Genomic DNA, 25,955 nt, shown 5'->3' with positions numbered 1-25,955 from the left:
AGAACAGGAGAAAACACTTGGTGCTTTGTTCTGGATGGATATCTATACCTCCCAGCCCATCAGACCTGCAGAGCTGTGATGGAGTGATGGAGAGAGAGATGATGAGAGTGATGGATGCATGACAGATGAGTTTCTGCATTCAGTCGGAGGCCCTCGGATGAATCTGTGTTATTTTATCATAACTTAGTGGAAAAAACAGAACTGACTCTGCAGAGCGAAAGCGAGGAAGGCAAGTTTATGATGAGAACAGGAGCATTTCCCTGAATGAAAATAAAGAAAGAAAGAAAGAAAGAAACAAAATAATAATAATGGCATAGCCAAACATCTATTTTTATAGGGCAAATAGAACAGTTTTTCCTCCCAGTAAATAACTATTGTGGGGGTTCTTAACAATGGCTACTATCAGTGATGTGTCATCAACAAATATGTTTTGCTTTATTTGGCAAGAGATGATTCATGGAGCATGGATGCTTTTTCAAAAGCATCCAGCTGCACACATTCCGGTGGTTACTGAGCAGCCCCACTCGTACTTTTGAGGGGTTATGGGCATTACATCGGCTCTCAAAAGGTGCTACACTGAGCTTTACAGCACCAAATCTATAAGCTGTAGCTGTCTGCTGCCACATGGGGTTGAATTAAAACATGTGGGACATGGGCTACACTTGAAGCATCAAGCTCTGGCCTGTCGTACAGAAGACAAATTAAAAGGGACGTCTTTGTAGTGGAGTGAAACTAAGTGACAAAAACACCTAAAGCTATCTAGAGCAGCTATTCTGATTTTTGTCACGTGCGTTTCTTTGAACTTCTCTTCTTCTTTAGTTCCCTTTCCCAACTTTTCAATCAGTTAAAATTCAATCAAAAGCACATCAATCTGACGTCTCTGTAGCATATGTGTTGGCTGAATTCACATAATCTTTCTGTCTGTATAGCTCAGTGTCATGCAAAACAAACACAGATGCAGAATGATTGATTTGCCTTTATTTAAACACTTTGTTGGTTAAAAAAAAGAGTTTTAAATACCACTAATTCACTTTCTCGCTCAGATTCAGATTCAATCAGCTGAAGGAAGAAATCACAATCCTGTCATAGATCCACCACTGGACATCCAAGCACTAATAGATGTGAAGAAAATGTGTTTAAGGTCAAAACTGTAGTGTGTTCTCATGGTTAGACGTTTTTTTTAAATACTCCTTTGTCCGGTTAGTTCTGCTTTATGCTTGGAAAGTGTTTGGCAACATACCAGTGAGTCAGTACCTTTTAATTAGCATGTCAAATACATATTAGATTAAGCATAATGTTGTTAATATTGGTTTCTGTGTGCATATGTGTGGGTGTGAGCACTTCAGTGGGTGTCTAAGTGCTTTTTATTTCAGTAAGAGCTCTTCCAGTGGGATGTATCATGACAGGACTGGAATCCGCAGGTGCTTTTGTAAACCTGGAGCTGGTAAATACAGATATGCGTTACAATTTGAAAGTAATACAACAATCATAACAAAGATCCATGACACATGAAACTCTTCTTCTTTTTTTTGTCATTTCTCCTGTAAATTTCTCTCACAGATTCAGCCACACACTGCATCTTAGTAGCTCACTGGTCATTGCAGAGCCCCATTCGTTTGATTTTCGGAAGCAACTCAGCTAAAAGGTCAAGATGCCTCTCCTGCACTAGAGGCACAACTTACTGACCTTAACATCAACAGCCCCATGAAGAGTACTGTGGAAAGATACCGATGGCTGCTTGACATTTTTGCCCAGAGTTAATAAAAATAATAATTAAATACAAGAAAAATGGAATCTTATTATTAGTGTCTTAGAAGGAGAGTTAAGAATAATTACATAGTGAAACTGGACTATAGACTGAGCCTAACACACAGCTATGCAGGTGAGATTTTGCCTGCAGCCAAACATTTATAGAAACTTCTTATAAATGATTTAAGCACAAATTAACATAAAAATGAGTGACTCAGCTCTTGTCTGTGAAAATTATACTGTTTGTTTTTTAAGATTCATAGTAACACGTATTAAGGTAAAGATTAGCACTCTAATAAGCTTTTGTAAATTGACATTTCATTTTGTATCAGTGCACTGTTTCTACCAGAGCACCATTAGGCCTGTTGGCTATGATTAGGCTGTGTTCTCCTCAAGTAAAAGCCAGAGAAGAGGTGAAGTGAAGTGAGGCATGGGGAGGAGAGGAGATATACAGTAATTTCGCTGGTGTGACATTTTCCCATAATCCCTCCCAAATGCCACTAGTGTCAGGAGGCAGAGCAGCAGAGAGGTGGTGGAGCGGAGACATATGCCACCCTACCCTATAGATGAATTTGTACGTTTCTGTTCATGTGCACTCATGTATAAGGTTTGATGAATTTCAGTTAATAAGTGTTAGTGGCAGTAAATAGCATTAAAAATAAAGCGATTAATGAATCAAAAGTCCATGACAGATTCATTACTGACTGAACATTGCACATACATAGAGTGAGAAAATGTCCTGCAACCACAACCTTATTTTATATTTTGGTTTCCCTCTCCCTGACAGCCAAATATCAGCTGAAGTTTAGCCTTTTATGCCTCTTATGCATAAGACATTTTTTGCCAATATCTAAATGCTTAAGTATAGAATTTTGCATTAGTGCCTCTAGGTGTAAGTATGCAATGGGCAACTCATCTACATTAATAGCCTGTCTCGCTTTGGTCATCCTTTTGTCTCCCAGGCCTCAGATACAGGATGAAGCTCATTGTAGCAGGGAAGAAGGCAGATACACGGGGTTGTTATTATCCCAAGGTCACACACACACGCACACACACACACACACACACACATACAGAGAGGCCACCTCAGAAAAGGGAAAATAACTACAATGGGCAATTTACCCAGAACAGGCAGGGATGACGGCCAGGACACAGATGCAGACACAAACACGTTCACACGTGCACGCACATGCACACAGACACACACACACACAGCTGTGCCTCAGGGCCAAGGTTCTGGCAATGCATCATTACCCTCCCTTGGAGGTGATTCCATATCCCAGCATGCATTTCTCATGTGGAGAGGAAATTACCCCTGGGCCGTGCTGAGAGCCAATAGAGTGTGTCCTCTGTCCTCTGTCGGTTTCTCTCTCTTTCTTTCTCTTTCGTTAAATCCCCTTCTCACCCTGTAACTGTGCTCTCCCACCCTTACCGTCCACCCTCCCTTGCTTTCTCTCCAAGCCACCCAGTTACCACGACATCCTTTCATCTTTCTCTATCTTTCTCTCATTAACACTTTTCCCCCGTCTTCTTTCATTTTCTATGCCTCGAGAAGAATACAGATTAATAACAAAGCATGAAAATGTATTGATGGCTTCTCTTCTTTCTGTCCTTCCCTTATTTTCAGTCAAGCAGCTTTTCATGATGACATTAAGCATTCAAATTGACAATCAATTATGTCCCAAAAGTGGTAAACAGACAGAAATACAATCAGCTAACGAATAAAGTCTGAAAAACTCTGGTGAAAATAACTAATAGTTACATCCTACAGACAAGTGTTTATTTTTTCATTTAATTTAAAAAGATATGTCATGTAAAATGATCATGACCAATGTCAAATCAAGCACTGTTCTTCTATAAAACCTCAAACTACTGAGCAATGATGTCATCTGCATCTTTTATGATAATCTGAAAGTGAAAAAGCAGAAAAGAGATATATGGACAGCTCAAAAACATTATGCATCCAGCCACAGCTGTTGCAAACAGAGGCATTAAAGCTGTATAGGAGAACGCCAAAAGCAAAAGTATAGAGCCTATCAGTGCATTTGTGGTTCTGTTGCATCAGTGCTGAAAACAGCTGTCCAATTTAGCAAACAAGAAAAAAAAGACACAGACACAAAGCAAATGCTAAAAGCAGTAACAGGTCTTTACCTAATTTACTGAAAAAGGAGAACACTGTATGAGAATTAAAATGTGTGTCACACACACAAACATGCACAGGTATCTCATCTCTATAGTTATACTGTACATAAACCATATGTGGGTACATAGATCCAAACAATACACTTGCATAAACTATGCTTACAAGAAGGGGATACAGGCACTTTATTCCCTTTCTTTGTGCTCAACAAGAGCCATCAATGCATAATTACACCCTCCACTGCAGCTTCTCAACGTATACAGACACCCATAAACTCATACAATGATGTTCCAGCATTGTCATGCGAGGGTATTTCACTTTCTTTTTGTTTTTTGGAAACTGTTTTGTTTCTCTCTCCGCTTCCTCCAGAGAGGAATGGTCCGCCTCAGGGCGGAGTCTAAGAGTTGGGCGTTTTCCCTCACACCTGATCTGCATCTCTTCATGGAGCGTGCAGTATATATGTAATTAATGCATGTAATTGGGTCATTGCCAGATTGTCTTCACATCTTTGGTGGTAATCGGGCTCACCTACTACACGTAATTTCTTCCCTTGGTCAGATGTAATCTGTTCTCTCTCTGTTCCATCTCGACTGGTCTGTAATCTCCAGCCTTCTTCTGTGGAGATTTCCAAATGCTTCTCAGTACCAGTAAATCGTGCCTTCCTAACTGGGTGCTGACGTCCCGTCGTTATGACAAGCATCCTTTACAGTCACTGTGTAACACGCTGTAATATGCACATCACATATGATTCTCTCACACACACAAACATGTAAATGCACATCCTCTGTCCAGTCTTTCGCAGCCTTGGGAAAATACATAAAAGCCTACTACACACTCAGTCTGCATGCACTTACAGACATGCCCACCACTGATCAGTCACCACTGATCTCTGTTTCTGGAAACAGAAACAGAGATCAGGTGGCCCATGTTCTGTCTTCCTCTTGCTGATATGTGTTCACGTCTTTGGCACTTCTTTTTTCCAGTGTTGTCAAATTCGCTACTCTTAAAAGTAAAGTGTTAAGTGTGATACTACTGACAATAAATAGTCACAGTCAATCACTTTGGAAACGTTCTGCAACTTAACTTTATGTTAGAGGCAGTCGCTCCTAAAAAGAGGCACTGAGGTATTTTTAAAGTTAAGTTACTTTAACTTCAAATAACGTTGGATATGGATTTTTTTATTATATTTTTGGCATGTTAGTTATTTCAAACTTACAGATTAACACAAATATACACATTTGAATAATCCATTATTTAACCCTGGAGAACCCATGGGGTCAGAGCCGACCCCATTGGTTTTCTAGGGAAACCATGGGGTCAAATTTGACCCCATGGGTTCTCCAGGGTTAAAAAGAAAAATGTCAAAGCCAACTAGAATTTATATATAAAGTAAGACGTTATTGGACTTTAACTACTAGATTTACTATTTACATTAGATGTGCAACATCAAAAGAGCTTATTGGCTGCCTTGAAATGTAAGCTTGTTTTTCTAAAAAACACAAAACTACAACACTAAAGGAAAAAAAAAAACATGTATCATATGAAATAATTAAAATAGTCTTTAACAAACTTTAACATCAAATATTACTATTGCTGCAGCCATCACTGCTGCGTGAATACGTTTGGAGGAGAAAATGTAAATGAGGCGAATCCGATTTAAATGACGAGCGTTTGATTTATCTTGAAGTCTTGTGTCTATGTTTCAGGCTCAGTGTGCGATTAGATAAGTCGAGCATATCCCCACAGCTGAAACAATGGTGTAGTCTTGTTTTTGATCAAAATGGTCCAACTATTTTCTTTCTTCCTTCCTGTCAATCCCCATTACTGCAGCGCAGTGAATTCCCATTGCATAATCTAACTTACCCTTTATGTTGTTTCTCACCCTATTACATGCTTTCCTAAGCCCCAAGTTTGAGAACAAAAACCACTGGTGCCTAACTCCCATCTTTCCCAAGTTAATGTTTCTCTCTCTCTTCCTGTATGCCCAACATCGTTCCCTCCCTCTGTCTTCTTCCCCTTCAATCTCTCAAGGTACAGTATAGCTTATTCCCTAAACAAATGCAGATGCCATGCTTTCTTCACTCACTTAAGAGTCTCCAAATCCCCTTCATTTGTTAAAGATTTCCCCTTCATTATTGCCTTTCGCTCCTCTTTCTTCTCTTTGTTTATTGGTTATGCAAGTCTGCGCTCAACATTTCTCATCATCTCACTCCCTACACTGTTTTTAATATTCATTTTAAGAAAGAAACCCAGTGGGGGTGACAATCGCTTTACACGCAGAACGCTCAGAGGGAAACGCACAAACTTTCTGAGACGCTGCCTTAGACAAAACAATAATAGGAGACAGTGTATCTATATTTTGCCCTTGCCTTCTCTGCACACTCTATTATTCTCCCCATGCATGTTGATCACCTAAAGACCAACCTTAACTTTTCCTCATTTCCCTCGTCGTTCTGCATTTCCCTCCTTTTCTCTTTGTGTCTATTTTCTTCCCTTCCTCCCGTTTCTCCAGTTTTATTTTGCACTGCTCCCTTTAGCTTTCTCATCAGTAATTCCTTCTTCCCTCCTTCCTTCCACCCCTCATCTATCTTGTCTCCCGCTCTTCCTCCCACCTCTCTGTACTGCTATCCATTGACAGATATTGAGTTTTCCCTTCATGTTGCTGTCATCACCTCTTGCTTATCATGCTCAGTCTTTTGCAGCTATAATAGCAGTGTGTCACTGGCTACCATGTATGCACACACACATTATACAGTGACATATACACATTAATCCATAAGATATGCTAATTGATTATATAAAAGACAGTCTTTCGTTTCGTGTGTACACACATGCACACACACACACACACACACACACACACATTAAAACATGCACACATAACCTCTGCCCTCACTCACAGTGTTCTTTGTGTCTAATAGCTGCTAACTCATTTAGCACTTCATGTTAGCTCAACTAGATCCAATTACAGCAAGAGAGAGAGTGGAGTTTGAGTAGGAGGCCATTTAACCTCCTGACAAAGAGAAATCTAACACACTTCAATTCAACAAATTAAGCACAGTAAGATAACTGCATAAAAAATACAGCTAAAAATTAAGAATTTAAAGACACCTTTAACTGTACATAAAGTTAAAAATAGTAATGATGTAACATAATAGTAATAAATCACTATGCAATCTGCAGGCAGCATTCACCACAAAGGCTCAGATTTGTGAAAAAGATCTTTAGTGTTGAATTTAACCAGTGTACAAAATGCTTGCAATTCTACCATTTCTTGTTACTTTGCTGGGGGGAAAAAAAGTGCAAATGGAGGAAAAATGAGATTTCTGTCTGGATCTGTGCACAGAAATCCATGAAGCCTGAGGCAATAATGGAAGCAAAATGATCTTGACTGTGCATACAAGCAAGTGTGGCAATAACACTAGAGGGCCAACAATAAACACTTTCATTGCAAGTGCATAAAGAGAACAATGTGCGTATGCCTGAGTGTGTTTGTATGTGAAATGTAAGCGCTAAACCTACTCCTACATTGGCTCGGTTTTCGTATTATGAGTATTACAAAACAATCAACTTTTAAAAGTTCTAAAAAGTCCTCTGCTACATATCCACTTACACCCTCTCTCCCTCCATGCACACGCACGCACACACACAAACACACACACACACACACATTTATGTATAGAAATACATTTCAGTGTACAACTTAATATATTAAAACAGAAGTTGATCTCTCCAGTTATACAACGGATTAGCTAATTTAGCCTTTTAGGTATGCAATGCCTCTTTTCATCATCAAGTACTAGATTTAGGATGTGAAAATGCAATCGCTCACATTTTCTTATCTTACTGACCTATATTCACTTCTGGCTCTCCAGTATCTCTTTGAACCTTCTGGAAACATATTTCTGTCTACTCTTACAAATATTTTATTATATTATGTTGTTGCCGTGTGAATAATATGCCTTAATAAAACATATACCTCGCTCAGAATTGATACTACTTTGCTAAAGAAGAAGTGTTTATGAACAACAAAGTCCAGAGTGCAAAGAAAAAGACAATAATCGTTCCTTTTATGAAGTAAACAGATACGATATTCTAGTGTAAGTCAGAAGTGCTGTGTTTATTTTATAATAACAATAACTCACCAGATATTAGCTTGATTCGGTACATTGGCTGTTGTGAAATATGAAGACTGTCTTGAGTCAGTCAGACTAACTATATCATCAAAAGTAGACACATCCTACAGTAAGACTGCAGGATTTTGTGAAGGACTTTACCTTCATCAGACTGTGCACATGCTAATCATTCCCCCCTCTTTTTTTTTACTTTCATTGTCACTGTTCTTAATAATCTCCCACTCTCTCTGTTCACTGTGTTCTTTCTCCCTTTCAGTGACTGACAGCTGCTGCTGAGACTTGATCCACCCGTCTCAGTCCCTCTTGCTCTGTAATTAAAGGAATTATACATCAAGAGTCCTGTGAAATATGTATAAAAAAAGATGGGGAATGAGCTTTGCTTAATTGCAGAGACAAGAGGATGGAAGTGATCACAGCCCAGTAGGATGCTTTTACTCACAGCATGACACTATGGGAGGTGAAAAAAAAAGTCTCAAGCAACTGGTGTGTGACTGGAGTAAAACGGTGTCTTATTAGATAGTTTTTCCTCATACATATGAGGTAGCTGCACTGGACAAAAAAACAGAAGTTTAATTTGGCAAAAACTTTTTGTATATTTATGACAGATTTTCCTGTCAAGTTAAAGAATAATTGCTGTTTACCTTCATTTTTCAAAGTCTAGAGCGTGGACAAACCAGATATGCAAAAACTTTCTTCAGTGTTTTGGTATCTGAAGTGCCTTCAAATTTTTACACTGGTACCTGACACAACACACTTACTTCAACGTGCCTGTTCTTAACTTTGAGGCATTTTCAGCGTAAATGCATTTTTGGGCATAAACACCTGTTTTTAGAGAGCTTAGAAAAAAACCTGATGGTCATGGCTGAGTTGAGTGTGTGACTGTTACTAAAGGTTTTTCTTAACCACAAAAGACCATGAAATCTACCTGTTTGTGCAAAGAAGCTTTGACTGTGAGTTTATAAGAACACTGCAATTTTAAGCTTTTTAAAGCAACTCCAAAGCACCATTGTGATTTCACTGAAAGTATAATTTGAAACCTTCGGAAACATGATTAGTTATGAATATATAATGAGCGTTGGCAATTCAAACTGAGGTCAGTAATAAGATGTCCCTTGATTGGAGCTTGTAATCAGATGACAGATCACAAAGTTTGAATAATGGCATGATCAGTGGCTGACTATATTAATCTGTGTCTAGAGCTAGGTGTTGGTGTAATTAACAATTGTTTTTGTAAAGTTAGGACAAAGTCTTGAGCAGTCAGTATAACATCCTCTGAAGTGACTCATGTGATGTGTACGTGTGTCTAGGCATTGTATTTTTAATTATGTTGAACATACAAGCTGTGATCCAATAAACCCCTAAAACAATGCATGCATACACAGATACTCATGCACACAACACACACTCTACAACTCTTTTCATCCTACCTTGGATCTTTTTGAATAGAGTCAATAGAAGGTGAACGCTGCAGGGTGCCTTCGGGCGGCAGAGCTGGTCCTGACTTGCTGTAGGGTGATTCCACCACTGAAGGGCAGTACTGCAGGGTACGGTAGGGGTCAGCCACATAGGGATCTGAACCATATACATCTCCGCTACCGCCACTCGAGGTGTAGCCTGGCCCCACTGTGGCATAGTTGTTGGTCCCGCCGCGGTTGTAGTTTCCTGTTCCTGTGCCGTGACTTCCAGTGCGCTGCAAAGGGGCGGAGTCGACACCAGGGGAGGAGGGTGCTATGGCAGGAAAGTAGGGACAGAGGACATAACTTAGGTCACGGACCTGATCATGGATACGCATGGTCAGGTCTACAGAGGAGAGCGAATGAGGGAAGAGGAGGAGAGAAGGGCAAGGACACGAGCACAGGAGAGGAAGGACAGAAAAGCAAACGCAGCGATGAACAGTCATTTGGAAAAAACTCCATATAGGTAAAAAAAACATTGGCCTTATTCCCATGATTAAAAGAGAGAGATTATAATCTAGTAAGATAAAAATAAACACATGAAATACTATATCATAAATCTATTGACAATTTAACACAATTCTTGATAGCTGTACAGCAGAAATCACTGTAAATGCCTGTTTTTGTCAAAGCCCGTTCAATCCTACAGTGCCAACAGCACATTAAAAAATGGTTGTGGAGTAGTTCTGCCCCCATGTTTAAGACAGTGGCAAGGGAAAAAAATACACTTGACAATGAGAGACTACAATCATTGTTAGAGTTGTCACTGAAATGACACACTACTCTGTCAGTCTGCAATAAAACATTTAAACTTTGCTCTAGTTCATGCGAGGGAAGGGATAAGTCCACACACTTTGAGAGATCATGGTGAGGTCACCCTGGTGATAAAAAAGGACTAAAAACATACATAAAATGTATAAATAATACAACAACAAGACATCTCTCTTTGGAGTGACTTTGAAATTGAATTGGGATTTGCTGGAGGGTGTAAGCAGCCTTCAGGGGCACAGTAGCTGTCTTCCCTCCGTGATGCACTGAAACGGTGGATTGGTGATATATCAAGGTGTTAATGTGAGTCTGGGGGGCTCGTTTCTTCGGCTGTAAAAACACTGAGACAGACCGTGGGAGGGGGGGGGATCCATCTTATCCATCATTAGGACCATATATGCAGTATATGCAGACTGAAAACAGCACGTGAAAAACACCATAAACACGTTCTTCAAGGAGTAAGCAATAAATCACAGAGCCTTGTAATCGATATGTGGCCGTATGATTGACTTAGGCTTTAACATAGGCCAATGAACCTCCAATCACAAACAGAATTAGCCTTTAAAACCTGCCTGGATGAGGCAGACTAAAGCTCCCCATATAAGCAAATAGAATCCTATGCATTTCATATAAACAGATGACAAGGAGCGTTTACCAGCCAGAGCACAAATTAACAAAAGACTGGAGGTTGTGTGGAAGTGAGAGTGTGCTGAGGCTGAGTGTCTTATCGTTACGTGACCAACAAACCTGCTCTTTAGCACTGTCTCGAGTGCTGGCATTTACCTGACCTTCACAACCCTCTTATCACTCTCTTTTTCACCTCCATCTCTCTCTCGGACACTCACACAAACACACACCCATGCATCTGATCTGCCCAGCCTATTTTGTACACAAGGCTGACGAAACCATTACTTTAACAATCCTATTCCATATTCTTGAACTGAACTTCTTCAAACAATTCTGGAGAACTCTATGAGCGGCACAAGAAACCTTAGGGTTGACGTAATCACTTTAGCATATTTTTTATCTCCTGACTCTAAAATCAGACTACCAAAAACTTTTCCAGACAAACTGGGTACATTTTCTGACTCTGCCAAGCAATGCCAGTGATAATAAGGCTATATGAGCTAGGGTTCTGGCAATGGACACTAATAGTCAATCGCTGGCCAAGAAAAGCAACAACTGCATTAAAATCAATATTATCATCATTATTGGAGTAATGTGAAATTTTATAGTTTCATGTGGTCATCTTTGCATATAACCATCATGGGTGAGAGAAAACAGAAGAAGGACTTTGGTTTGACTTTCCAGCTTTATTTGTTTTTTGACTTAATATCATTTCAGCTGCTCAGCTTGGATTTGTCAACTTCTGGTTACCACTCATGCTTTTTTTTGTATTTAGGCCACATAGCATGCATTATGGAGAATGGACAGCACCACCTTAACGAGTGCACACTGACTAAATCCTTTGCCCGCCCCAGCAGCAATTGTGTCAGTTACTGGCAATCCAACTAGGGAAGACAGGGCGATTGGATCACAATCCTAGTGCGCACTGATGCCCCAAATTTGACAATCCAAAGAATTAGGCAGGAAAACAGTGGACGAGTCCAGGGGAAAGAAAAGGCTGCAGTTGAGAAAGCCACGTTTTAGAGAACAAAGTCAGTCAATACAGGAAAAAGAAAAGAAATGCAATGGAGGGAGCACATACAACAGAAGGTATAGGAGGGTAATGAAGCAGCATTATTCCCATCAGAAGCAAATCCCAGACTTTTCTGTACTCTTAAAATTGTGTCTCCGGTGTGTCTGTCTTTCTGTCTCATTAGTGTCCGGGTTTTAGACTAACACCACCAGTGTCAGTGTGCACTCACCGAGAGACTTGACAACCAGACAGGACAAACCTCAGAGCAAAAGAGGGGGTGGAAGAACAGTGAAAAGAAGGAAAAAATGTCATGTCAAATTATTTTTATAGCCTGTGCTGTGACCACTAAAAAGGAGTGTCCTTGGTTATAAGCTAAAAAAGTAAAGGAAAAAGGAACAAAATCAAGAATGATGAAGAGAGATGGTTGGGAACAAAGAACCGAAAGAATCCTCCCAAAATGTGCTGCCAAATCACTGTTTTAGCCGCTCCTTTTGTTTTCATACTCTGTTACAGTACTTTGTATTCTGCTTCCCTGTGCCTCTTTATGCAATTCATTTCCCTACTCACACAATCTTTCCTTCTACACTCTGCGGTCTCTTCTTAAACTACTCTAAGTAAATGGTGTGCTACTGAATTTATGATTTGCTCAGTTAGTGGTGTGGTCTGAGTGATGGATTGACCTCTGGGGCCAATACTGCCTGCCAAATCAGGAAGCGGGTGCCTGATTTATGCATGTGTATTTTGTATTTGTACACCTGTGTTTTTTCTCGTGTTCCTTACTTTTGAGAGCAAATTGGGACTTTAGACTGTTGAAGTAATTGCATTTTTGACCAAAAAATTAAGTCATTCGGGACCTGAAAGTAAGAATAAGAATAAGAATAATCTGTTGAGGTTAGATTTAAGCATATAATTGAACGTTAACGTTTATATATGGAATAAACACACAGTGTGAAAGGGTGTGTCTATCATGAGTTTGCTGAAGACCAGCAGAACGCAACTTACAGAGGTGTTTCATGAAATATTAAACAAATCACGAAACATGTGGTGTTGTGTATACCAGATACACACACACACACGTGCACTTTCCACTAACACGTCTCACACCTAACGCTCTGGCAGCGTGAAATTGTGTTTGAAATAAAAAGGCGGGTGTGTCTTTGTATTCCCTTGCATCGGCAAAGAGTAAACAAATTGCGGCTGTGCTCCTGCTGGCAGATTAGCGACGGAAAGGGAAACTCTATTAGTCATTTGACACAGTGATACCTCTGCAATTAGCCAGTCGGCTGAGGGGCTGCCTCGCTTGATTTTATTTTCTTGGGCTGCTGCAACTAGGAAAACCTTTCTGAATGCACAAGAGATGGAGGAAAGGGGAAGGGGGAGAGGGAAAAAAACTAGGGGATAAAACCAGCACTTTAAGCTTTCCATATCCATCTAAACTTCTTATTCTTTCATCTCTGCTTCAGCGTCTTTCAACTGTACTCTGGTCACTATCATGTTTCCTGCATCAATTCTTTGCCCTTTTCTCTTTCTTTGCTTTTTTCCGAATTCTCCAGATCTATCACTCTCTGCCTTTACCTCCATCCCTCTTTTAGCTCGTGGATTTCTTCTGAAACCTCCCTTTTGATTTACCAACCTCTCCCTTTTACCGTAGCTTATCCTTCTCTCATTCCATTTTTGTCAGTCGTCCTCTCCTCATCATCGTTTCATTTGATGTTTTGTGTTCCTCTTCTTCCCTAACAAGCGTCTGTCTTTCTCTTTCCTTCCCTCCCCTCACTGTCGTTCTAGTAGACTATTTGATCAGAGCTGAGGACATGTCCTTTCTCTCGACACGCTTCACTGCTCAGCACGATTACACAAAGCCCCATCAGTACAGTCTCTATCTCTCTCACATACACACGCTCACACAGACATCGCCGTCATCACACACACATGGATTACTAAATGTGCCCGTGATTGACTTAGACTGAACATGCATGCCTGTAACACATCTTTTTCTAATGCTTTAAGGTCATTTACCAACATGCACACGCAACCTTGGCTTCAGCAGCCATGGATGAAGCACATTTCCGAAGATAAATACACACACACACACACACACGGACACAAACACGCACCCTGCTTGGATGTGAAGGAGAGTAAGGATTAGTTTCTCCCTCTGTTTATCCCTAGGAGAGACTCCTGGCCAACACACAGCTCTTGATGTTCCTGAGCTCCTAAACACTGGAAGACCGACACCCTCCTACCCCTTCACACACACACTCACAAGTGCTCTCCCTTGCACTTTCAGTATCAAGTATACAGCTTTTTATAGTGTTGAAGCTGTAGGATACTTGTTTCCATGACTAAAGGTGCCATGTCTTTCAAGAATCATGCTGGCTGGACACAGCAGGACTCCAGGATGTTGCTAATTGTTTGTGCTGGGGATGCACAACAGCTAAAATGATAAAATAAGAGAATATTTTGTTTGGATTTATAGGTGATATACACCACTATACATGACACCCTTATAATCATAGTTGCAGAGGTTTGTAATTTCTTGTAACTGCCATAAGAACTCAAATCTGCTCTGATGATAAACGAGTAGATAGCTGCTTTTCATTTAAACAACAGTTAGCATGTTGAGGCAACTGAAAGACTGCTATACTAAAATTAAATATACAGTGATACCTCTGTCTAGGGTATTTAAAATGGCAGTTCATCCAAATTACTGAAGCTTACTAGATGCTGAAAGGCTTCAAATAACAGTTCAAATAACAATTCCCATCCATTCTCCATAGTGATTGTTTGTAAGATAAAATAGCATAAGGCCACGGGCTGGTTTTGTTCTTGTTTCCTGAATCTTTTGAGTCATGAGCCGAGTAATTTTTCAGTCACCTTTCCTTCATGCTTTGGCATCAGCAACTGCTGTGCTTTTAGCCTGTCCTATGGGCCTATTCTAACATCACACATGTTTGTTAAAGATTGCAGATTATTTTGATAATGAGAAAAATCTGACTTTAGACCTCTGTGTGTCTACAATAACTCATGTTCATGGACGAAAATTATAAAGGAAAAACTGTTGACTAATTGACTTGATGACCACCACAGCTGAGGGTACTAGGATGAGGTGGAAGTGACAAAGTAAAAGATGGTAATGTTTTCAATGGGAGTGACCAAGAGGGACAGGATTAGAAATGAGTCCACCCTTTGGCAAAGGATGTTAAAGGTGGAACTACCAGGCAGGAGGAAAAGAGGAAGACATGGAGGAAGTGAAGGCGAACAGAGAGTTGAGAGAGGGTTGGTGTGGCAGAAGCGGTTGTAGGAATAGGGTGACATAGAGGGAATCTAACGTGAGCAGTCAAAAGCAGACAAGGCTAAAAGCCAGATAACGAAAAGATAACCCAGACACACTGAACTTGCTTAGTAAAAAGACGAACCAATAAATGTTTGTGACTTCATGCATAAAGAAATGGACTGAGCAAACTTGTATTAAAATTAAACTAGAAAATAGCTGGACTTCCAGTTTAACTGATCATGACTTACTTATTTAAATTTGACCAATATTAATAAGGTAGTAAGAGGGACAAATAAAAGAAGATGTACTAGCCTGGTTCTGCCGGAGGTTTCTTCCTGTTAAAAGGGAGTTTTTCCTTCCCACTGTCGCCAAAGTGCTTGCTCATAGGGGGTCATATGATTGTTGGGCTTTTCTCTGTATCTATGAAGCGCCTTGAGGCGACATTTGTTGTGATTTGGCGCTATATAAATAAAATTGAATTGAATTGAATTGAATTGAAATAGATCATTGTCATAAACATTGCAATGATCATTTGTGAGGATATTTAACAAGAACGTGTTATGGTAGGGAAAATACGTCAAAGTGCAATGAATACCACTTAAAAACAATAAACAATGGATCAATAAAACATAAAAAAAAGCATCAAACACATGTGATTTCATGAAGACAATCAGTGTTGTGTGGGCTGTGTTATCACTGATGACAAAAAATGTTTTTTTTACAGTTATGAATAACTGCTGACAAAACTGAGAATATGCTAATCGCTACTGTAAGTGTAAACTGTGTAAGCATGTCACAGAAGCATGTGTGCAGCATTGTGTTCCTGTGCATGCCTTGGGTTTGCAAGGACTGGGGTTTTTGTGTTTGCACATACCTAAAAACGAGCACTTTTAACACATGTGTGGAGTGTTTTGTGAGTGGGTCTGTGGGGCAACTACTTTGGGTTATATTTAGGAAATGCCATATGTCTTCCCGAAGGAAAGCATTTTGTGCTGATCTTGTGAGTTATCAGATGCTCTGAGCTTGTAATTAAAACTTTCTGAGACTTCAGCAAAACCTCCCTGTAAATACTGTACAAGTTTAAGCTAGGATAAAAGTCACCTGGATTCCACATATGGACTGAGCTTTTATCAACAGCATGTTCAACAGCGCTGTCATTTCTAGTTAAACGTACTGTAACAAATCAGTTTATCAGTTTGACAGGCATTGCTGCACATAATATTCATATGATAATCCTGAAAAAATAAATCCATTTTCACTTTTCTTTTTTCCTCACCTCCTTTTTTAAGTCCGTTTTTGTTTTCTTGGTTAATTAAACTGAGATTAGACATTGTCTTTCAAAAGAGAGCTGGCTGCAGTATGACAGTCTGGGCATTTAACCAGAACAAATGTTTTCGCAGTGGAGTAAACATCACATTATAAGTAAGTGCAAATTCACACATCTTTCTTTACTGGTGTTGAAAAGGCAGTAGGTCCATTAACAATCCCACAGGATCACGGGCCAAGCTGAAATTGATCATGGCCAAACAGACCTAATCTAACCTGGCGACAGAGAAATCCTGCTGGAGTGACACAATAAAGTGACTGGGGAGAAACCAGAAAGTTTAACAATACTGCAGCACTTTAATTTTATGCTACAAGGATTTAACAGGCAATAACTATTGTACTGCACATTAGTAGGGGATGCCGTGACCAGATTTTTGATTCAAGCCTAGGGACTGTGCATCTTCAATACAGCATCTATTCTGATACTTATTTGAGATATAAATACTGTTGAAGCATTAAGCAGATGATGTAAATGATGTAAACAATCCACTGTTACAGTTGCGGGAACTACAAAGAAACTTATTCTAGTTAAGGCTATACAGAGGTGATGCTTCTTTTCCCTCATAAAAAACATTTGGGAGAGTCGGACTGCAGGGATCACACGAAGCCAAACATAAGCAAGTTTTATTTTGTCCTGTCATCAACTTGTGGAAAAACTGTTAATTAGTGACAGCTGATATTGACCTTCCACCAGCAAAATGTGTTATTTTTAAAAAAGTGAAAGTGATGATCATGCCTCTTGGATGTTGTGCACAGTTTGTTCAGACACTTTGATTCTCACTCTTAGATGCATGCTTGCAGGGTAGACCCTGGCTATCATTAAAAACGGCAGTGCTGCAATGCTAGCAGACTAAGGTGAATATGGAAGAGTTTAGTAACAAGCTTTGATCAGCTCTGATGACTTGTTTGAAATCGAAAGTGTTCTTAGTGTTTGTTTGGTTTTTGACTTTTGTGCTAATTCGATTTTATTAATAACGACCATCGTGTTTGAGTATAAGGATGTTCATAAGTGCACTTCGGACAGCCTAGTTTGCAAGCTGATCAATTATTTTGTCCTTGTATCATCAGATCTACGGCTGTACATCATGGACACTCAGGACAAGCCTGGCATGACCAAACATATATTGCAAGTGCGTTGGGATTGCATGGCAGAGGCCTGTGTCTGGGAGATTTTCCAGGTATGCTTCCTATCCAAAGACTCCAAGAAGGCAAAGTACTTTGACAGTCAGAACCGTCTCTCTGGCTCACTATGTAACATAAAAGGAATATATTATGCGCTCCCTTAACAAATTAATGTGAGTCTTCCACATTCCCAGAATGTGTTTTTCAAAATTTAGCTCAAAACACCCCATATAATTCTCCCTGTTGTAACTTTATAGTTTGTTTTCTCACTCAAGAAAGATATAAACAAAGCATTGTTAGTTGAATTGACAAAAACCTAAAACCTCAATCACACCTAACAGTTTTCACTAAGGTGGTTATTCGTTTCTGGGTGCGCTTACATAAACGGAGACATCTGATGAACCAACTGTGCTCTGCCTGCCTCATTACATTATCTAGATTGTCAGGTAATGAAGTTCAAAAAGAATATAAAAAAATAAACTGGCGAAAGGAAAATGTGTTGCTGCAAATAAGGCAAGAGGGCAATGCTGCAGAAAATAGCTGTGCTGTGAATTCATGGGTTAATATATTTATTTTACCACTCAGCAAGGCAATTTATTTCATATATGACAGCTGCACATTAGAGTTATAAAACTTTCAACTTGATCCTCTTAAACATTACCGGCTCTTCAGTGCATTGAGATCTGATGCAGTCCCATAGCCTAATGAAGAATGTATGAAACATACTCCTCCAGCAGAAAATGACTGTTGCACTTTACAGCACGGTGTTGTTAAAAGATTCAGTGATAATGTGGCATATCATAGCAGACTTCAAAACACAAATCGAAACAGAACTTTCTTTGGATGGAGTGTCTATTTAGCATAAGTAGGCCACGTGAAAATGAAGCCACCTTTGAGATGCTTATATTAAAAAAGCTACATAGTGGCAAAGTTAGTTAAGGTTAATAACTGTGATTGTGGTCTTATTAGTAAATATACAGTGTACACTCCTATTCACATTCTTTAAAATACAGGCAGCCAACAGTGCCTCCTGTTAGCTACCTAGTAGATACACCTGTGGGATAAATTTGAAAATTCTAGGTGATTTTCAGAAAACCTAACCTCTGCTCTCTGACCTTGAGGTCAAACTGGTCCCAAGATTAGTATAAATCTTAGTATGGCATTGATTTCCAATTTCTTCTCGAGTTATCACATTCACAAACTTGGGTGTTCACGCTGCCCACCCGCCTGCCAAGTGGCGCGACGACAAGACCCCATCAGCTTTTGACAGCCAAGGGGTAAAATGTTAATAAGCTGTTAACAGGTGTTTTTCAGTAAGTGTGTTTATGTTTTTTTACACCAACAGACCTTCCTGCATTACTGCATGTAAATAGCCATCATATAAGGACTTACACATATCTAGTATCTATTATGAGGACATTATATAAAGTGTTACCCATCATACCAATTTTTGGTGTCTTTTTAAAAGGCCAAAAAATCTTAAATATTCATTAAATAAGTTTGATTAAACACACATAAACACACAATTCAAGTGGCCATGACTACTATAACAAGCTACATTGGGGAACTAAGGAATATGTGCCAGATGAAACTGAGCTTTCCTTTCTCTTCTTTCTTTTGACGGATCTGTCAGTTTCTCTGTTAAAGAGAAGCCCTAAACTCCCCTTGCCTTGTGCTCAGGTCGAGATATACTCAGTAACAGTACTCTCTCTTCACTTCTTTGTCTCCCCCCCTCCTCTCTTGGGTTTCTTTTCTTTCTCTCCCTCATCTCGCTTCTCCATCACTCTCTTGCTTCTATCCCCCTCATTAGGATGTCAGATCTCATTACAGAAGAAAAACAGCCGATTTAAAGGAGAAAGCAGATTGGTTTAATGGTTTGATGCAAATCCCTTCTCGTATTTTTTTCTTTCCTTTTACTGAGCATGTTTATGTGTGCAAATTCACACTGGAGAAAGGAACCACTGCCACGGGTCTGCATATTCAAGCAAAAATAATCATGCTTTGCAAAAAACTTCACAACAAGCAAACAAACACACACACACACTTGCACTTATGTAACAGACCAGAGTTGATCCCTTGTCCCAGCAACTGAATACATTTCAGTTCTGAAACGTAATGAGGAAAAAAGTTTTGAACACTGCAGTATTTCCAGATAAGACTACAAACAACGACATGAAATTACTGTCTGTCATCCTTAAAAAGAGGAGCTAGAAGTTGTAAGGCACTACAGTCCATTAGACTAAAATTATGCCAAGAATTGAAAATACATGACATAAAATGGACATAGAGATATTTAAAATGCATAATGTCTATGTGAATAACACCACAGCGAAATATAGTGTAGAATACCAATACGAATTATTTGCCAAATGCAGTGCACTGTCCACACTATCTGGTTAACACATGACAAACTTTTATTACATACACTTAAGAAATGGGGAATGTGAGATTACAGTTTTTACACTGACTGAAAGTTTCTGTAAAATGTATTTAAAGTGCAAAAAATAAGTGTATTCACTTTTATTCATACAGCCTGGCAGCATTCGGTTGTCTGAATCCGCAAGCTGTTCATAAAATATAACTTTGTTTTTACTGTGGCTTAGTGACTACTGATTGTCTGAATTTGTATCTGTCTCTTCTAAAGATATGTTGGGGATAGATGTTAAAATATAAACCATCTCTTATCAACTGCAATAGATCAACCTTGAGAAATAACAGCTGCACTGAATCCAGCCATTCTCACAGTCACCACCTGAGCTACATGCAGGCCTAATGTTAAGCTATTAAAGAGAAAAACAGCCAGTCATTCAGAGACACTGTTATTCCCAATGGTTAGAGTCATTAATACAAGTCAAGATAGCTTTTATGAGATAAAGAGGGAAAGTACAAAGACAAAAAAGTAAGCGCAAATGCAGAAGGGAAGGACTAAATGGTAGAAAACAAGGAGAGGTCAGAAAAAAGGAAAGAAAAAACAGACAATACGGGCATAAAACAACACAAGGTAAAGATTTACATTCTCCTCTTAATTAGTAGAGATGATAGATGAGACAGAAGAACAAAAAAAAAAAAAAATCAGAATGGTAAACATATTTGTAAAGAGAAAAAGGAAATCATTGCAAGCAGTAGGAGAGATCACAGCATCATTAAGATAATGGAGAAAATGAGACTGATGTTACAGAAAAAGGAAGCGATTGTAAATTAAGACAGGAAAGCATAGTGACAAGTGAAGCGTAGGCTGATTTCAGAAGCACAATCTCTTGTGGGAAAATATACCAGCATGTAGGTGTATTCATGTGCGCGCTGGAGAAGATGTGGCCATGCAGGAATAATCGTTTAAAATAGGCCGCATTAACCTGCAGCCCTCTGGGGCACTGGCCTGGTTTAATCCAAGAATGAAACACTACACATCACTGCCTGCACACATGCATGCAAAAACATGCAAATACACACTCATAGTTGCTATACATAGCGTTGTGCTGTGTAGATGTAAAAATAATGAAGAGGCTGAGACAGTAGCAAATCACTGAAGAAGATTGTGTAGATGTGAGAGATGTTTGATCGGGGGGTGACACATGTAGTGGAGGTTTAGTAAAAGCTTTTCTATTTTTCCTTCAGTTGTATTAGCCACAGTGACAGTGCTGTTAATGCAACACTCACAGCAACAATTAATGTGGTGCTGAAATGAACTGAGCTAGAAGACTTGAGAGCTGTGGAAGCCAAGCAGACAGGTTTACCAATTACCAGCATTTTAAACTCAACCTGAGTGAACTGTCAAAGTGTGCTGACAAATAGCTGTCCGCCGTGCTGGGAGACAATGGCTTCCTGAGACTACAGGTCTGTTGGTTTACTGCAGTGTTGGACATAAAATAAGCCATCAAACTAGCAGAGTATTGTGAAAATCAACATCATTCTGGCAAAAGTTTGCTACAATGTAACTAACTTAGTCACAACTCTAACATTTTACCTTCTAAAATCATTTGAACTATAGATCAGAGGCCACCGTACATCCGCTTTACTCGCTTCTTCTTCATGTCCTGTTTGTTCCTAATTCGCATTTCCTTTCATGTGTCTCGTTGAGATAAAACCGGCCCAGAAAAACAGTAGCTATAAAAACAGCGCACGCAAAATTAGAGTCACTTAGATGGCTTTTGTTGTACCACGTCGCTCCTCTTCATAGTTAAGTGCCCAGTTAAATAATGCTATGCCCCCTGCTCTCAGCGAATATTGTGGGCTTCATTTGACTGCCTTGTTTAAATTGGCCCTAAATTAGACTGACACTGTGCACCACACACTGCAGACCTCTGACTACAACTTTGGAATTTTTGAAGTCAAATACCCACACAAAACTGTCTCTCTTTTCTTTTCAGCAAAGGGATGACTTATAGCATTAATTACATTGATCCATGCCAGCTTAATGAACCAATAATGTGAGCTTGCCATTGCCAAGAAAAGGCACTATGACATAATTAATGACTTACCGCTCACTATGTCAGCACAGCCCTTATCAGTTCATTATGTGCCATCACTCTATGCATTATGAATCCTTATTAGACAACCTCCTTTTCACTGCACATGCTATTCACACAAATTTCAAAATACGCTGTGTAAAGGCCAAGCTTTAATTCAATAGCCCTGAGACTTCAAGGTGCTGTTAATCTTCGATGTGTTGTTCTTGCAGTGTAGTTACAAGTGCCAAAAGCAGCAGGGAAATATTTGTGCATGAGATAAAATATATGCTCTGATGAAGGATTTAGCTCCAACAACATCAGACGATCTATTAAAACACTGTATCATTGGAGAAGTGCATTGTAAACTTCCAGTGTTACAATTAAATGCACACGGTCTAATCCACAGTCTATTGATTTTCGTAGCTGCAGTGCAAATTTCCTTTGTGAGTTTCTCATACCCATCTATTGAAACTACAAATACAAGGCGCAGTAAATTATAGATAACACTGGATTCTCTCTGTGCACTTCTGAAGCATGCTTATTTAAATGATTTCTGCTTGCAAAGACAATGATATCACTGTATGAAGCGTTCTGAATTTCACTGATTGTAATCAAAGCAATATCCCACAAGAATATGAGCAAACCCAATGACCCAACTCTGAAATGTGCTTCAAAAGCTATGCTTGGTGCTTATGGAAGATGTTCTTTCCTTTTAAGTGAGTGAAACTGATGAACTCAAACTCTGGTCTAGGGTGGCACATTTACTGTCATAATTCTGACCTGAATGCTAATGATAGCTATTAAGGATCGACTCGTTAAAGACGTCGACGGAGCTGTGAAAGCGGCTTGAGAGACTTGGGTGTTTTTGTGTGGATATGATACGGTAATGGGATTAACATGGTATACCTAAACCCACAATGAGATAAGCTCAATGAGGTCCTATTAAAAATACACTGCTGGCAACAATGGAGAGTAAGTGAGAATGACTGTGTGAGTTCGATAGTAAATGTATCCAATTGCAGTTCATTGCGAATAAAAAAAAATGGGAAAAAAACATCCACACAGCCTATTGTGCTTCACAAACACAATAGGCTTGGCAATGCCTTTTTCTATGCCACTTACTCTTTATTTTTCATAAAGCATTATCTTCATTTGGCTTGATAGAAATTCTCTGGACCAACTACACAACATACCATTCACTTTGTAGAAAAGAAAACTGGCACTGACGAGGGTTGATATATTCAGTGCAAAGGTATCTCAGTTGTTCCTGACATTGGTTAACAAGTATTATTTTTGCTTGGTGACTGATTAAAAACAACTTTAGATACTAGAGAACACACATATTGTCTCATTACAAAAGTTAATTGCAGCACATTTTTGCATTTTTATGTTAGACATGATGCATTATTTGCCTAGTGTGTGGCAGAAAAATAGTGGATATCATAAACTATTCAAGGACAAATTCTTATATTTTAAACTATGGAAAAGCTGTTGAAGTTACACTTTATATTTAAGACATATATGGGTTGATATTCCTGAGCAGAAACACACCAACGGGCTTAAAAATGCCATCTACAAAATCAAGGACTGTTCTTTGTTGTGAACCATCTTGGCCTTGCTCAAATATGGACATGTATTCTGAGATGTACTAGTATTTAAGGAGAATTTTTAGGTATCTATATGTGTAGTATGTATTTTTCTGAGAGCTTTTTACTTTTGTGGCTGCATTTATCTCTACAATATATATTTCTACTTTCAAGTCCTTAGATTGTCAAATTAGGCCAGTTACTTCACATTAAATGACTCTCTCATACAATGACTGCTTCTGCCATCCGTGAACAATTTACCATGGCGTCAAGCAAAGCACAGTGCAGTGTTGGAGTGCAGTCTTTGCATGACCAATAGAAATGAGGAATGACATGAAGTGGGTACATATTATACACATACACATCACTGGGCGCAGAAAGAAAAAAGACATACACAGATTGCAAAACACATATTTGGGACCTTCACTTAGCCTAGCAGGCAGAGCAGTGAATGTAACTCTCTTTGTGAAAGGGCCTTAATACATTCAATTGATTTGAACCTAAATCAACTGGAACAATAACACATAAAAGACAATCATATTGGCTTATCCATCACCGGAGCCTAATGCTACTTAAAAACAATGAAAGAGGGAAAAGCCATAATTTATGTATAATTTATAGTCGTATACTCAAGAGTTTAAGTAGGTCAGAACTATCAGAATAGTGTTTTTAGTGAAGATTTTCCACAACTTTTGGTTACATTACTAAAGCATAAGAAAAGTGAGAGTGATCATGAAGGAAATAGCATGGAAGGTAATTTTAAATGGAACATTTCTAACAGTCAGAGAATATCAGCAGGAGCTGAGCTCTGAACTGATCACCGACTGGCTGAGTTGGATCAGGTGGAAGGGGAAGTTAGTGGGCAGGGCTGGCACAGCCAAATGTATTATGATGGTGTGGTGGGAACATCTAACAGATCTTAAATTCCTACCTCCGGCAGAAGTTTGACAGCATTCCGAGGGAGACTCGGGAGTCTACCACGTGGATCATGTTCTGCACCTTCATTGAGGTGATTGCACGGACCTGTGGCCACAGGGTAGTTGATCTGTTTCATGGTTTTACAGTGTCTGAACCAGATGGTGGATGGCGGCGAAGAAAGCAGTCAAGCTGAAGAATGGGTCCTATTGAGCTTGGTTAGCCTGTGGGACTGTGGGCAGGTAACAAGCACGGTGTGGCTCTGGCTCCAGCAAAAATTCAGGTGTGGGAGGAGTTTGGTGAGGCCATGTAACAAGATTTTTGGTCTGCCTCAAAACAATTCTCGCAAACCGTCAGATGCCTCAAGAGGAGGAAGCAGTACTCTGCTCACATTACACAGTGGGAGTGGGGTGCTGCTGACTTTAAGTGAGTGTATAATCAGGTGGAATATTTAGAGGATCTCGTCAATCCCACTGACACTGTCTGAGTCTGGAACGAGACGGATAACTCAGATTGAGGTATCTGTTTGACTACACTTTGGTAGTCTCAGGATCTTGTCTCTGCTTTTAGTGGATGATATAATTCTGTTCAGATTATCAGGTGATGGCTTCCAGGTCGCACTGGAGTGGTTCTTAGTTTAGTGTTAAAGAGCGGAATTGAGAATTAGCATCTCCAAGTTTGAGACCGCACGTCTCAGTGGGAGAAGGTGGAAATGCCCACTCTCGGTCAGGGACAAGTTATGATTATAATATGACATCAGGTTTAGCCAATAAAGAACTATTTTTTTGCTTTGTCCTATAGATATATCTCACAGAAGTTAAATCAGTACTTCAACTCACCTCAACTTCAGCCTGTTTCTTACCTACTGAAAACAAAATTAAGGCCACAGATCCACACAAACAAGCCCAATACCTAACCAATAAGGACGAGACCCTCTTTGGATTGGCTAGCTGCTTTTCTGAATCTCCCTCCAAAACATTTCATATAAACAGCTTGCCACTGAAATGCAACGTTGTGCTTTTCCTAAAGCCAGCATCTTGATTTACCCTATACCAGTTGATCTTCAACACTAGACCACTGTGTGGCTGTAACTTTTTCTCTTTCTCCTACTCAGCAGCTATTCCAAGACTATGTGACTATAGCGCACTTCCTTTCTGCTGAACAGGTGAATATTGAAAATACAAATGGCTTAAATCTAACACAGTTTTAAATTACACCTCTTACCAGCTGGTTACAGTCACCATCAAGGTCAAAACTTGTTTTTTTTTACCTACCTACTCCTTCGCTAAATGTTTTTTGCCTCTGTGAGTCTAATTTGTGTACTACTGTTGTATCATCCACTTTATAGAGAAAGTGGTTGCCCTTGTTTTCCATAACATACTCTTAGTCACTTGTCAG

At 39.4% G+C, this 25,955-nt stretch overlaps 1 protein-coding gene across 4 annotated transcripts in view; it reads right to left on the bottom strand.

Moving 5' to 3' along the window:
- The window catches only part of ctnnd2a (catenin (cadherin-associated protein), delta 2a), a 253,658-nt gene that overhangs the window by 96,135 nt on the left and 131,568 nt on the right, over positions 1-25,955 (bottom strand). For 3 of the 4 annotated variants that reach the window (XM_087846074.1, XM_087846077.1, XM_087846078.1), the window contains one exon: positions 9,453-9,825. In XM_087846074.1, coding sequence (XP_087702200.1) covers positions 9,453-9,825 — 373 coding nt within the window. The remainder of the gene's footprint in view (positions 1-9,452; positions 9,826-25,955) is intronic. The other variant, XM_087846075.1, reaches the window with a different exon arrangement.

The sequence above is a fragment of the Neolamprologus brichardi genome, chromosome 9 (assembly GCF_056152115.1).
Source record: "Neolamprologus brichardi isolate AB-2024 chromosome 9, ASM5615211v1, whole genome shotgun sequence".
Taxonomy (NCBI): Eukaryota; Metazoa; Chordata; class Actinopteri; order Cichliformes; family Cichlidae; genus Neolamprologus; species Neolamprologus brichardi.
This window is presented reverse-complemented; position numbering and strand designations above follow the sequence as displayed.